Source organism: Meleagris gallopavo, chromosome 16 (genome assembly GCF_905368555.1).
Source record: "Meleagris gallopavo chromosome 16, MGAL_WU_HG_1.1, whole genome shotgun sequence".
Taxonomy (NCBI): domain Eukaryota; kingdom Metazoa; phylum Chordata; class Aves; order Galliformes; family Phasianidae; genus Meleagris; species Meleagris gallopavo.
In genome coordinates, this window is record NC_139419.1 from 6,093,501 (window position 1) to 6,107,286 (window position 13,786).

Here is a 13,786-nt window from a genome sequence, read left to right on the forward strand (position 1 = left end):
ATACTTGTACCATCTCCAGTGGCTGAGGTGCTCGAGGACACACTGCTGCCCATAGGAAGCAGTATACACGGCAAGACACTCCTCCAGAAGGAAGATAGGCAGCAGGCACAGCTTGAAGACCCTTTATTGAAGTTTGTCCAATTAGGAAGCCTTGTGCATCTCATCCCTTACAGCTCTTCTTGCGCACCTGGCTTCACTTTCACCAAGTGTTTTTTCTGAGGGCCCTACAAGAGAGCAGTGAGGAGAGGTCTAAGTGTTAGCAGCATACAAACATGGTTTTCAAGGCTGTGTATGAGCTGTGTGGAGCACTACTGCAGCTTTGGCCCCTTTCTGTTGTGCTAGGCTGCTGCTGGCCTCTGTTTCCCATCTAGTAGCCCTGTGCTGCCATTCACCAGCAAGCCTTGGGGCCTTGCTAGCCCTGCAGGAATCACGAGCAAAACATCACGGTCTTGCACAAACTGTTTATCTGAACTACACATTGCCAGCAAGTGGCAATGACCTGCTTGGAACCACCCAGTTGTATGAGCCTGAACAAGGTAAGGTTTCCCACAGCCAAGGGCACAAAATCACATCAGCCAACTCAGTGAGTCTGAGGGGTTTCCATCAGGAAATAAAAGGGGTTTTCTTGGATCAGAGAAGTCCCATAGGAGCAGTTTGCAAGAATTGCTTTTGTGCCGTATTACTTCTAGTAAAATGTAAAGTTTTACCATATTATTCATGGGGGAACCTCTCACTCACAGTAAAAAATAGCAAATAAACCACCCACAACCAGGTAAAACCATTCCCTGTCTCTGACCTCCATGTCACAGCTATTTGCAGTGACAACAAGAGCAGAACATGAACATTCTCACTGCAGAACAAGCTCCTGATGCTGAGCTAAAGGAAAATGGCTTAACATCTAAAAGAGCTCTGCTAAGACACTGCATAACCAATCCCCCTGCCTGGGGCTAAGGAGGCTTAGCTAGCTTCATGTAGGATTTCTGGCTGACGGGCCACATCCAGACACAGTTTATGTCTGCCTGTTATGCAGCAGTTTTTTCTGCTAGCTGCAGGTCTAGCTCACTAAACACTTCCTCAATTTTGTATTCAGACATAGGCACCAGCCTGGCGTAGGCTGCAAAACTATTCAAGAAGCTACGTTTGTTTCGGATTTATTTTGCCCTGGATTTAAGAAAAACATACTGCTTGGCCTTTTTGAAAGCTTCCTGACAGAAAAATCACAAATTTGTGGCTGAATTTGACCCAACCTTTTCCTCTTAAGAACATTAAAGTTTTAAATCATTCCAAACAAATCAAAGAAGTTCACAATTATGAGTGAAAGGGACCATATGTCCAATACAGTGCTTGCCAAGTTAACTGCTTGTTTAAAACATCCCATGGTGAATGGAAACTGGTTGGCCATATGGTATATTATTTGCTAGCTGCATTGTCTTGGATCACTCATATGATCATCATGTTCTTCCTTAGCATAATATCTGCTGCGTGAATTGAATTCATGTTTGTCTTTTATGCAAGATGGTCCCAATCGCTCAGCTGGCTGTTATTATGTCTAGAAGCAGATGCTTGGCTGGAGTCAGTCAATTGCTTTAGCCCCAGCTGTGAGCACGGCCCAGCAGCTGGAGCTGGTGCAGAGTGTAACTCACCATGAATGCACGCTTCTCCTGAGCTGTCTGGAAGCAGCCGTGGCCAAACTTGGAAGTGGTATCAATGAATTTGAGTTCAATGGCTTCATGAGCTCGGCGGCGTGTATGCACCAGAAGGGACTGAAAGAGAAAAGTCACAGTGCATTAGGCTTATCTTTAAGAAAATCTGGATGTCTGCTCTGGTGGAGGCAATGCTCAAGTGTCCTCAGTGCATCCATTAGACAATTGCTCCATGAAATCTACTTTTTCAGAGGAACATCCTGGTGCTCAGATGGCAGGTGATAATTTTGCTTGCTCTGAAACAAGCCTGCTCTTTGCTTTGCATTTCATTTCTTCACTATCTGTTTATGGCCAAGGTTTCCACTTGCAACTCCCCCAGCCACACCCCCAAAGGAACATCTACATTCTGCTGCACACTGCCATAGTTAGCCACTCTGCAAATGGTCTCACTGAGCACCACACTCATGTGACACGCTCTCTGCACACAGCATCAAGAGCTCAACCAGTCTCACGGCCCAGCATTCATGGGCTTCATGCACATGGTACATCTGTTAGTGGAGAGCTACAGTCAGTCCCTCCCCACTCTCACCTTCCTCAGAGTGAGCACACGCTTCTTCGGGCCCACGACACAGCCCTTCAGCATTAGGAAGTCATTGTTTACCTCCCCATAGTGAGGAAAGCCACCCTGGAGGAAGAGACAAAGAGGGTTGGCAGGCAGGCAGGAGTACTGGATGGGAACGTGACAAGCTGGTGACATTTTCTAGTAGAGGAAGGACTGACAGTCCTTCAAGCTATCTAAATGCACAGCCTTCAGAACAGCCATCCAATGTCACCAGAGTATTTCAGCCACACTGAATGTATTTCCTTCAGTGGAATCCAAATCATTTCCTATGCAGCTGTGTCTTGCCAAAGAATTACTTCTCTAACCCAAACTCCTACAGCAAGGGCCAGTTTCAGCCCTGTTACCTCTTACCAGAGGTGTAATGCTCTTCTCCGTGACATCATAATTTGTTGAGGCATTGTTCTTCACCACTTTGCCATCTTCCACATGGATTCCACGGCCAATGCGGAAAATCTGAGAAAAGGAAGAAAATGGCAATGGTGACTTTAGTGTCCTCACACTGATGGATGCCACAGAAACAACAAACATGATTATCACTGAGATGTGGCCTGCGGTGCACCTTTTGAGCAGGAAACAAGCAAGAAGCAAGAAGAGATACGCAGAACGAGAACCCTGCACATCTCCAGGGTAACATAAAAGAAGCTGTGGGGGAACTGAGGCCATTGTGCAAAGAAGGATGTGACAGCATGGAAGGGAGGTGCAGTGCTGGGCCATACCTTCTTGTTGAGCTCTGTGCGGTGGTGGTAGCCCTTCTGGCCAGCACGAGCAACGGAGTAGCCGACCCGGGCTGGGTGCCAGGCTCCAATGCAGGCAACTTTGCGCAAGCCCTTGTGTGTCTTCCTGGGGAGCTTCTTGGAGTGCCAACGGCTTGTCACCCCTGCAAGTGTGACCAGACAGGGGTAATGAGAACACTGGGGAGTAGGGGAGATTCAGGGCTGATGTCTGAGTGCTGGGAGGGAATGTGAAGTGAGGAGAAAGTTTTGTCGTTCTTCTGATGTTCACAGAAGACACCGTATTGGAAGGAGACCAAGAGCTGTCACCACAGTGAGGGGCCAGAGCACAGAACTGTTCTCACTTCCAATGGATCTGATCAGACTGCGATATGTTCCTGCTGAGCACATATACACACACACAAACACCCACATCTTCACAAATGTGGGGCTTATGAGAAGTGCAGCGCCTTTACATCCTCACAACACCTCTAAGCCTTCAGGGAGGACTCTGGGCATGGCAGACAACATAGCCAACACTGACATAAAGGAAACCAAACTCTGCTACAGTGGAAATGCACACCGTGGTTGAGATACACAGGCTCTTTGCTACTTGCTCTTTGCTACTCTCTGTACAATAAGTTGGTGGGTTCTCAGCGTGGCTCACACTCTTCTCCCCTCAGCATTTCCTTATGGGCAGCATAAGGTGAGAAGGATAAAGCCAAAGTCCTCCCACTTTGTACCTTTCATCCCATGCCCCTTGGTCACACCAATGACATCAATCATCTCGTTCTGGCTGAAGACGCTGTGCACAGAGATCTGCTTCTCCAACCTCTCACGGACCCAATCAATCTTCTCAGCCACTGTCCCACCATTCAGCTGAATCTCCATCACATGAGCTTTCTTTTGCCTCAGTGGAAGCAGCTTCATCTGTGTTAAGACAGTGCATTAGGGCAAAATGTTGCCTCACACCCTGTGAACATGCAGGCAGGGCCACAACACCCACTACTAGTGAGGTGTGAAAGGCACAGAGAGTGAGCAGAGCCAGCTCCCTATCACCCCTCCCCACCACAATGTCAACTTCTTTTATGACAGCCAGTGTCCCTCCCCGTCTGCACCAGCCACAAGTGAAGTTAAGCCAGCTTAGCTCTGCCGCAGGCTCCAATGCAGTTGCTAACTCCAGGGATCAGCACAAAAATGGGCCTTGTATATCCAGCAATCTGCATCTGGCAAAATTGTGTTTGCCTGTGGGTTATTTTTTCCCCAACACTCGACACCAGTTGCTAATTTGAGGTGATCATGGGGCCCTAGGTCTCCTGCTGACACAGGGCTCACCCTGTGTTGATATCCAGGCAGGGAGCCCTGCTGAATCCAGCTCAGATGGACAGGACTGGTGTCAGGAGGTGATTGGAAAGGGCAGCCAGCACCTCCCACTGTCCGCATGCTCTTCCCCAAGCCTTTCATCTGCTTTCACAGGCTGTCTCCCCTGACCCCATCATGACAACCCCTGTGCCAACCTCCCAGCCCTAACTGCTCTCTCAAGCTGAGGAAGACCCTGACCTGTGTGTGCATGATGACACGAATGACCTTGCAGTACTTTTTCATAGCCGCAAAGTCTTTCTCCAGCTGCTTCTTGCCATCCTCATCCTGCCATTTTTTGCAGTACTTGGTGAAAGCCTTCTTCTTGCTCTTGTGCCTATGACAGAAACGTTTAACGTCTATCAAGAGCTCAACATGAACTGATTCTTCACTGTGCCTTGCAGACTAAACAGCACGGGGAGAGAAGGTCCATGCATCTTCCTGAAGGCATAGAGTACCCATGGGTACCTGAATCATCCCTGGCTGCCAGGCTCATGAGAGAGGGCTCTGAGGTGGGAAGATGAAAGCAAATAATGAGCTGCAAAAAGGACTGCTAATTCAGACCTTTCTGCATGAAGAATAATCCAGTTGTCTCCTACTGACTGGCTCAGTGCCATTAAAATACAAGCACAAAATCAGAGTTAAGCGGAGAAAGGAGAACATAGCCTTCAACAAGGATTGGAAGCATGTGGTGGGTGGATCTGATGGCCAACACACACTTCTGCAGGAGACACGATTCCCATGGTTATGAAATTCATGTTTCCATTTTCCTCTCTGTCGGTGTGGGATTTGGGCTGTTACTGTTTACAAGGGCCAAGGGGCACATTCTGCATCAGTATTCCTCCTGAAAAATCTGTTTTTCCTCCCATCTTCACTTGCTGCCTACCTCAAACATCTCAGTTTAATGAGGAATAGATGGGCCCAAGCTACACTAATTAAAATGGACCTGCAGCATGCACTGTATATGATACTGCAGAAAGCACTAACTCAGTTCAACTATTAGAATAAATTTACATATGCATATGCTGATTCCCAGCATCAAGCTGTTTGCAGTATCTCTGTGCATGACTAAATAGCTGTTTCATTCCACCTCAGAGCCAGCTGCTAGTAGCTGAGCTGTCTGCAACATGTAGGCAACGCAGAGAGCCTGCAAGAGACCCCAGTGACACTCCACCCAGGGAGGCACGTACCAGTTCTTATAGAAACGTCGTCTGCACTCATCACTGATGTGCTCAGCAAAAACAGTCTTGAAATTCCTCAAGCCCTTTGGTGTATCTATGTATCCCACAACTCCCACCACCACCATTGGTGGGGTTTCAATGATGGTCACAGCCTCCACCTCCTCCCTCTTGGAGATCCCTGCAAGATAGCAAAGGGAAAAGTGATCAGACTCTTGCCTGGGAGCCATTAGCAGTCTATGTGTCTGGCCCACTAAGCAAGCAGTATGCTAGAGGCAAAGTCACACTCTACTCTCACTACTAGATCTTCCATCTCTTCCCAAATCCACAAGTCCTGCTGGAGAGCCATGCAGAGTTTGACCTTCAGGCACCCAAGAGGAGAGATTCTATGGCTCAGCACACTTTAACCCATCTTCTGCATGTTGGAAGGAGCATTGGATGCCCTGGAGTATAGCTCCGATCTCATAGTCATCCCACAGGGTAACATTATAAAATTCCCCATGAGGGTGTTTCACAGTGCCCAGCATTTGTTAGGGTGCTTCTGCCAGCAGGATCCAACAAACCACCAACCAACAAACTAGGGACTTCCCGGAAATCCCCAGACTCAGCTTACATAGGTCATGTGATGGCCTTTGGCTATCAAATATCTGGACAGCATTACAGGACATAGCCAAGAAGATACGTGCTCCACTACCCATTTCTATGAGCAGCCTTTCCCAACAACAAGTCTGTTCCCCCTCTTTCCTCCTGGATAAGATCCCCTCCTTTAGCCAATCCTTACTGAGTCCAGGCCTGTGCACCTCCCGCAGGGTGTGTGTCATGCCAGCTTTGTAGCCCATGAAAGCTGTCAGATGGATTGGTTTGCTGGGGTCATCCTTAGGCCACGTCTTCACCTTCCCTCGGTGGCGACGGCTTCTCTTGTGAGGAAGGAAGCCCAAGTGGCCATGCCTAGGAGCAGAGAATTTGCGGTGGGACTGTAGAAAGGAGAAATAAAAAATATCAGACTCACCCTTGGGTCCTAGAAGATACTCAAAGGACTGAGCCCAAAGTACCAGGGGAAATATCCCTTTTAACATCAGTGAATACTGGAGAGATTCTGGGCTCCTCCTTACTTCCAACATGAAATAATTTGTAATGGCACGGGCTTTTGTTTAAGGTTCTACCACACATATCAAAGAATTTAGTACTCTTCTGGAAAAATGGTGCAAACTAACTGACAACAATCTTTTTCCTTTCTGCTTCAACAATTTAAAGGAGAAATATGTTATTTAATAGGTCTGCTGTACTGTGATGTAATTTTTATTTTCAGAATCATCAAAAAGGGCCTGCTAAGAATTCACAGGGTCACATTCAATGCTCTGTCATCAATGAAAATGGCACCAAGCAAGCACAGCTAACAATCGGAAGAAACCAGAAAGGATGCCCAAAGGAATCAGTAATAAGAACATGTGCAGGTTAAATATGTACCTTGAAACCAAATTAGCAGAGCTAAATATACAAACCGCAATCCCAAGTCAGGTTGTGTCAGGCAGAGAAAAGCAACAGCATTTTAGAGAGACATTGACAAATTCTTATGGTATTGGCTTCGAGGCAGGGGAACTAGGGTCCAGCCCAAGCACCAAGGAGTTAGATCTATGCCCACTACAACTCCTTCCTTGTAGACCAGTTAGAGAACCTGGCTGCACCTTCCACCAAGCCTTTTTTCCATCCCGAGTGAAGTTATGTCAGGTCCAGCCCCATTTCAGCACTAATTTAACCAATAACCTAGCCCTGCTCACTGCCCCTTTCCATGCAATCCAAAAGGCAGCAGTGCCGAGCTTTACAAACCATGGGACGTCTTCAGCTCAAGTCAGCAGCAGGAAGAGGCTATCACTACGTGCACCTCCTGTTTAATACTTAAGACACAAATTTAGCCACTAGCTTCATTGGGTGCGATATTCATTTCATACTTAGCAAAGCTGCCAGCTTTACTCTAACAGTTGGGATGTGGTAAAGGTCAACTGCTGGTGTCTCAGTTTACGGCTTCCCCTCCTCAAGTCCAACATGAATGGCACCAATCACAATAGCTTTCCAACTGCACTCTGCACAGCCAAACTGTGGGAGCTCCTTCAAGGGGCACAGCCAGTGGCCAAACTCTGGGTAGGGACAGATTAAGAAGTCCCCCATCAGGCCAGGAATAAAGGCTGTGATTCTTCCTGGGATAGAGATTGAGCCAGCAGGCACAGCGAGCACAGTGAAAAGCTGTGGTGAGGCGCGGGCCAGCCTCTGCTCTCAGCTAACGACAGGATGAGAGGTGTCGGCCTCACGTTGCACCAGGAGAGGCTCAGGTGGGAAATTAGGAAACAGTTCTCTGAAAGAGCAGTCCCGACTGCTGCCCAGCACTGGCACTGCTACCCAGGGAGGGGGTACTCTGGGCACTCTGGAGGTGCTCAAGGACCGCGGAGATCCAGCACTGAGGAACACCATCAGTGCGCATAGTGGGATGGCTTGCCGTTGGACTTGGGGTCTTCTTTCTCAACCTTAGCGATACTACATTTCTATGCTGGAAAACATGAAGCCAGCCCTCACCTAGCCGCCATAGCAGGTAGGCCGCGGGCGGACTACAACTCCCAGCATGCGCCGCGCCCCTAGGGAGCATGCGCAGAGCCGCGCCTTCTGACCTCTGCGTCCGCCGCCGCCGCCGGCGCTGTGGGGGGCGCCGCCATCTTCTCCTCGTCCCCGCCGTCCGCCGAGCTCCGCCGCCGCCATGCCGGACGATCCGGACCCGGAGGTGTACAAAGCGCCGCCGAGCCGTACTCCGGTCTCGGAGAGCACTTCAACTCTGCCCAACCCGATCACCTTCATCCAGACCGCGTTCGACTATATCATCGATGCGCCCGTTACCTTCGTACGAGGTACAGACCGGGCACCGGGCTGAGCGCGGCCTTCCCGCTGCCGTCGGAAGGGCGGCGACGCGGTGTGGGGACGGGGACACCGGTACGGGAAGGAAGCAAGGACACGGGGACACGGGACAGACACGGGGATACAGGGACAGGCGGTGCACGCAGCGGTGGTGGCACAGACAGACGCACCTACACCCCGGGCTGTGAGGTGCCTGACCGTGCCGCTGCTGTTGCAGAGTGGGTCGAGCGCCAGCAAGCCAAGAACAAGTCCTATTACTACCACCAGAAGTTTCGCCGTGTGCCTGACCTGAGCGAGTGCATGGAGGGGGATTACCTCTGCTTCTACGAGGCTGAAGCGCAGTGGAGGAGGGACAGGTACGGCTGGCGTAGGGCTGCCCCCAGCGGGCAGTCACAGAGCGCTCCTGCTCTTCTCGGTCGGCTGTAGGAGTCGCGGGGGTTGGCTTGGAATCACGTGGATTTTGGGGTGTTGAATGGTTACCTAAGCCACTGTGTCTACCCCTTACTATCCCCTGGTGGTTGCAGTCATTCTGTCCCCTGGAGCCTGCTTAGCTGGGCAGGCTGGCATTAGTGCCATCCTGCACGACCTGGTTTCTGCAGCACTGAATTTCTATATATTATCACCCCTTTGTTCTGCTCTTCTGTAGTCCATGTGCTGCAGTTGCATTCTTACTTATCTCCCACACAGGTTGGTGGATCAGCAGATTGTGGAGATAGTCCGGGAAAGGCTTGGTGCATGCAAGCACAGGGAAGGACCAAACCATTTTCAGAATTGTGCCAAGGAGGCAAAGCAGCTTGCAGAGGTTACCAAAGCCTACCAAGACAGATGTGAGTACAGCAGCCTTCACATCTGCTATAGCTGTAACAGCATATGGGGAAAGGAGGGTTCGAAAGATCTCATCTTTACATTAAAACTCCCTCTTGGAAAATGATGCAGATCTGGGTTCAGTGTTCAGATGTGCCAGACCCACTAGCCCTGGGCAGTGACATTTCAATAAACACAGCACTGTTGACACTCCTGCAGTACCCAAAGCTATGTGCATTTCTCTCTCAGCACTGCAGCTTGCACTGTCCTAAGTGCCACACTTCACCTGGGTCAGAGCTGGTTCTCTCTTAGCTGTTGAGGGCTACTTTTCAGACATTCACATGATTACCTTTCCTTTTAGATGGTGATCTTGGTGTCCATGGAAATGCCAGGACATGTCTGATGAAGCAGAAGCACAGGATGATAGAAGAAATGAAGGCACAAGAAAATGCATCTCAGTAGATCTGGATACAGAATAATTGGCACTTCTGTCAGTGGTGCTTTTATCAAATCCTGTGTTGCATCTGTGAACTGTGATGATCTACAATAAACTTGCAAACCCAAACATCTGCCATACCATTAGCATAGACTCATTCTTTGAAGAGGTGTGCAAAAACTTACAATTCTTCCTTTTCTAGAGCTGCATTCCTGTTGGTTGCTACCACCCTCTACACAGAGCAGCTCCACATATCCACCCCAGCTGTGGTACCATAGGGTGTCCCCGCTGGATTTCTCTACTACCATTAATCTACAAACCACTAATTCTACTCTATCCAACCACAGTAGGGAACATCCTCAGAGTAAACATGCTGTGAAAGGACAGTATAAAGGCATATTATATTCCCTGCTCTTTGGTTACAAACCCCGCTCATAATTTATACGATTAACAAGGGTTAGTGTAAAGCATTCTGTTCCACCCAGCAGATGTTCAGGCCGTAGCCCATGAACTTGAGCCTACTCAGATCCCAAGCACAGACTTAATCCATCTGCCCAACACACAAAGCATCCAATCAAACCAACTTCTTGTCCACTGACCACTTTATTGCCTCATACAAAAACCACTTAAGTAGTTGCCACAGCAGCTGCCTGGGTTCTCTGCACTGAGACTCTGGTGTGGGTCTTAGCCAGATGATCAGTGAACTCCTGGATAAAAAGAAAAATAGCATTTAATTTCTGTAAACCACTGTCATGACTTCTCAGCATTATAACCCTTTTCAACAAGCTGTGTATACTTGGGTGGAATGTTCAGATACGGTGTTCTGTTACTTAATATTTTGCTTTTTTCTTTCTTCTTGGAACATGAAATACTACTTAAGTATTACCCCAAACTTATCAGGGTAACATGAGCTGGGAACTGAAGGAAGCATTGCATGTGTACCTGGTAAGGAGACTTGGTGAAAACAGTCTCTTTCCAGAGGTCAGGAGTCAAGTAACTGTATGTCTTGGAGATGGCATCGAAGGTGGCCTTAGCTATGAAAAGAAGTTAAACATTGCACATCACCGTTACAGAAATTAACTCCTGTACCCACTTACGCATCTCCGAAGTGTAGAATTTCAGAGGAAACAGAGAGACCATAAGATGATCTCTCTGTTATACTCTTAAAATTCAGTTTCCTTTCTCTCTCCATTTACGACAATTACACTACTTCAAGCAAGTGCAACCGCGCAGATTGGGAGATTGGGTGCTTTCCATTTAACACGGATTTAACAATACTGCAGCATTATCTTCCCTTTCAGTAAAACAGAACACACACATAGCTTAACTACAATGCAATAACCTCACACTTACCAAAGTTGCCAAGTGTGGCAGTACAGCCCCTGGCTGAGGTATAACAGTCATCGATCCCAGCCATCATCAGCAGCTTCTTGGGAACAGGGGCAGACACGATGCCTGTACCACGAGGCGCTGGGATCAGACGCACCAGGACAGATCCACACCGCCCAGTAACCTACGAGCACAACAGGTTACAGCTTCCACAGCACACACCACAACGTGACTCACAGGCAACGCACAGCAAGTTGTTCTTACCTTGCAAGGCACAGTGTGAGGCTTACCGATCTTGTTCCCCCAGTAGCCTCGTCGCACTGGTACGATGGATAATTTAGCCAAAATGATTGCCCCACGAATCGCAGTAGCAACTTCTTTAGAGCATTTAACACCGAGACCAACATGGCCATTGTAGTCTCCAATGGCAACAAAAGCCTAAAATTGAAGGAAAGTTTTCAGCCAAGGCTTTGTTATGTAGGAATACTCTCTCAGCAGAACATAATCTGGCAGAACATGGTCTCACCATAGATAACCAGAAGCACATGATCAATATTTAACAGCTACAGTACATTACAATTAAGCAGTTATTAAAGCAGCTCCTATAGCTTATAAAGTTATGAAGCTTAATAAGGGGCTGGAACGGGCTGCCAGAGAGGTTGTGGATGCCCCATCTCTGGAAGTGTTCAAGGCCAGGTTGGATGGGGCCCTGGGCAGCCTGGTCTAGTATTAACTGTGGAGGTTGGCAGCCCTTGCTGCAGAGGGAAGTTGGAGCTTGATGATACTTGAGGTCCCTTCCAACCTGAGTCATTCTGTGATTCAATATGTTTGAGAAGCACACTTCTCCCCTTACAGTTTTGCCTTCTAGATCAAAGGTAACAAAGAAAAACTGGGTTTTAGATTTCTGAAATAGCCATAGCTATCACAATCCCAAAAAATCTGCAAGAGAGATTACCTTAAACCTGGTACGTTGACCAGCACGCGTCTGTTTCTGGACAGGCATGATCTTCAACACCTCATCTTTCAGAGAAGACCCCAAGAAGAAATCAATGATCTCTGACTCCTACAAGATTCAAGCATTTAATCACACAAAGCCATACTTCTAAGCTGCAACCTCCACAAAAAAAAACAAAATAGAACATGCAAATCTCACTGCTCTTCTCTACAAATGAGTCCAGAGTAAACTAAATAGCAACACGGCTCAACTTGAGCTTTCTAAATAACAAATGCAGCAACTAATACCAATTTCACAGCTCAGATCAAGATCCTGCTGCATGCTGCTCACCAGCTCCGAGCAACCACAGAAGCTCACCTTGATGGGAAGGGAAAAGAGATAGATCTCCTCCAGAGACTTGATCTTCATATCCTTGACCAGGCGACCAAGTTTGGTGACAGGAATCCACTAAGGAAGAAACAAGCAAATAACAAAGGGCTTGCAGCAGCTTCTAGAGGAGCAAGGACTGTAGGCCAACACCACCCGGGTCAGCCCGACCTAACCCTCCCCGCCCTGCTGGTTCCACTTACTTCTTTATCCTCCGCTTTGCCTCCACGGGCCCCGCGGCCTCTCCCTCGGCCCCTACCACGGCCGCGCCCGCGGCCCCGCAGCCCAGTCCCGAAGCCGCCGCGGAAGCCTCCTCGAGCGGCCCCTGCCCCTCCTGCAGCACCGGCGTCGTCCGCCATTTGCTATATAAAAAGAGAGGCGCGTTAGCCAGAACTCTGCCGCCCTCAATTAGAAATAACCACGCGACGCAGCCACAAAGCCCGGCCGGGGCTCATCCGACGAGGCACGGCCGTCCCCGCGCCGCAGGCGTCTCAGATGGGCGCGGATAGAGCGGAGAGCTCACACATCCGCCACCCACCGCCATTCGCACTTACGTGTTTGTAGAGTAGAAGGCCGCCACTCACCGCTGTTCGGTATTTATACTCAGAGAGTTCTCGCGAGACCACCTCTCTGCAGTGCCAGCCCGGCGCGCTGAATTCAGAATACTCTACAGCGGAGAGGGGGCGCTATTCGCTTACTTATACAGAGTGCGGGGCGGGAGGGCCAGCTGGAAGCTGTGCGCATGCGCCGCCTCTACGCATGCGTAGTCTCATGGTATAAAGGCGCGCACACGTGGGCCTGCCTCTTATGAGTGAGGAAGTAGGTGAGTTGGATTGTGTTGTGAGGGGTTGGCAGGTGTGGTTTGTTGTCTTCGTTTGACTTCTTTCTTTTAGTGGTGTTTAGAGCTTTTAAGCTATTGTTGGGATTTTATTTGTGTTGAAGGCTGTTGGTGAGAGGGCTGGGAAGGGGCCTTTGGCACAGTCTGAAAATCACCTGCGGTCTCCCGTGGCCTCCGGTGAGATAACCGTGCCGACAGCATAGGGAACATCAAAGCTTATTGCCCACGGTGACGGTGTGTGGGGAGTGAAACCTATGTTCCCATAATTTCAGTGAGGGGTTCTGGGGGTGGCTGAGCGTGAGGGCGGTGTATGAGCGCTGTGAATCTCCCCGCAGGCGTAGCAGCCCAGCTAGGATCCTTCATGTGAAGATGAGACGTAAAGTGCCTTCGTGAGAAGGGCGAGGATTTATAGTTGGAATATTTAGAAGCTGTGGAGAACGGTTATAAAAGAATGATAATATGAATGGAGCTGAGTACTTTCAATAAAAATTTACTTGCTTAAACACTTAATCGAGTCCTGTTACTTGTATTTTTGTACAGTCCACAAACTCTGTCTGGGGTTTGAAGGGTGTGGGTGTAGTGCTGGAACATAACCCGGACGAGCGGGAAGCCCTTCCCGGCCGCCTTCCGTCCCGTAACGGCAGC

At 49.0% G+C, this 13,786-nt stretch overlaps 3 protein-coding genes and 1 non-coding gene across 4 annotated transcripts; 2 read left to right on the forward strand and 2 right to left on the reverse strand.

Moving 5' to 3' along the window:
- Positions 1-106: 106 nt before the first annotated feature.
- RPL3L (ribosomal protein L3 like) lies at positions 107-8,215 on the reverse strand. Its single transcript, XM_085237244.1, has 10 exons — positions 8,081-8,215; positions 6,294-6,486; positions 5,525-5,693; positions 4,536-4,671; positions 3,719-3,905; positions 2,982-3,142; positions 2,617-2,718; positions 2,233-2,328; positions 1,644-1,763; positions 107-224 (listed from the first exon to the last, which is right to left on the reverse strand). Exons 2-10 carry the CDS (start codon positions 6,349-6,351, stop codon positions 168-170), a joined length of 1,086 nt encoding a protein of 361 aa, XP_085093370.1. The 5' UTR covers positions 6,352-6,486; positions 8,081-8,215; the 3' UTR covers positions 107-167.
- NDUFB10 (NADH:ubiquinone oxidoreductase subunit B10) lies at positions 8,164-9,786 on the forward strand. The gene is made up of 4 exons (XM_003210690.5): positions 8,164-8,406; positions 8,631-8,769; positions 9,101-9,240; positions 9,579-9,786. Exons 1-4 carry the CDS (start codon positions 8,259-8,261, stop codon positions 9,677-9,679), a joined length of 528 nt encoding a protein of 175 aa, XP_003210738.2. The 5' UTR covers positions 8,164-8,258; the 3' UTR covers positions 9,680-9,786.
- Positions 9,787-10,237: 451 nt separating this feature from the next.
- On the reverse strand, positions 10,238-13,010 carry RPS2 (ribosomal protein S2). The gene is made up of 8 exons (XM_085237245.1): positions 12,858-13,010; positions 12,507-12,665; positions 12,295-12,384; positions 11,938-12,045; positions 11,247-11,420; positions 11,007-11,166; positions 10,596-10,687; positions 10,238-10,360 (listed from the first exon to the last, which is right to left on the reverse strand). Exons 2-8 carry the CDS (start codon positions 12,660-12,662, stop codon positions 10,280-10,282), a joined length of 861 nt encoding a protein of 286 aa, XP_085093371.1. The 5' UTR covers positions 12,663-12,665; positions 12,858-13,010; the 3' UTR covers positions 10,238-10,279.
- A 270-nt stretch (positions 13,011-13,280) lies between these two features.
- LOC116217257 (small nucleolar RNA ACA64) lies at positions 13,281-13,409 on the forward strand. The gene has a single exon (XR_004161543.1). It is a non-coding gene; the product is annotated as a small nucleolar RNA ACA64 (small nucleolar RNA).
- The last annotated feature ends 377 nt before the right edge of the window (positions 13,410-13,786 follow it).

Bases quoted from the DNA above. Each gene is read 5' to 3' on its own strand.
- RPL3L (XM_085237244.1), bottom strand. From the start codon at position 6,351: ATGGGCTACAAAGCTGGCATGACACACACCCTGCGGGAGGTGCACAGG. The intron at 4,672-5,524 runs GTACGTGCCTCC...TTTCTGTCATAG, and splicing joins CGACGTTTCTATAAGAACTG to GCACAAGAGCAAGAAGAAGG. The intron at 2,719-2,981 runs GTATGGCCCAGC...TCCTTTTCTCAG, and splicing joins GCACAGAGCTCAACAAGAAG to ATTTTCCGCATTGGCCGTGG.
- NDUFB10 (XM_003210690.5), top strand. From the start codon at position 8,259: ATGCCGGACGATCCGGACCCGGAGGTGTACAAAGCGCCGCCGAGCCGT. The intron at 8,407-8,630 runs GTACAGACCGGG...CTGCTGTTGCAG, and splicing joins GCCCGTTACCTTCGTACGAG to AGTGGGTCGAGCGCCAGCAA. The intron at 9,241-9,578 runs GTGAGTACAGCA...CTTTCCTTTTAG, and splicing joins CAAAGCCTACCAAGACAGAT to ATGGTGATCTTGGTGTCCAT.
- RPS2 (XM_085237245.1), bottom strand. From the start codon at position 12,662: ATGGCGGACGACGCCGGTGCTGCAGGAGGGGCAGGGGCCGCTCGAGGA. The intron at 12,385-12,506 runs GTAAGTGGAACC...TTTCTTCCTTAG, and splicing joins GCAAAGCGGAGGATAAAGAA to TGGATTCCTGTCACCAAACT. The intron at 11,167-11,246 runs GTAAGAACAACT...TTGTGCTCGTAG, and splicing joins CTCACACTGTGCCTTGCAAG to GTTACTGGGCGGTGTGGATC.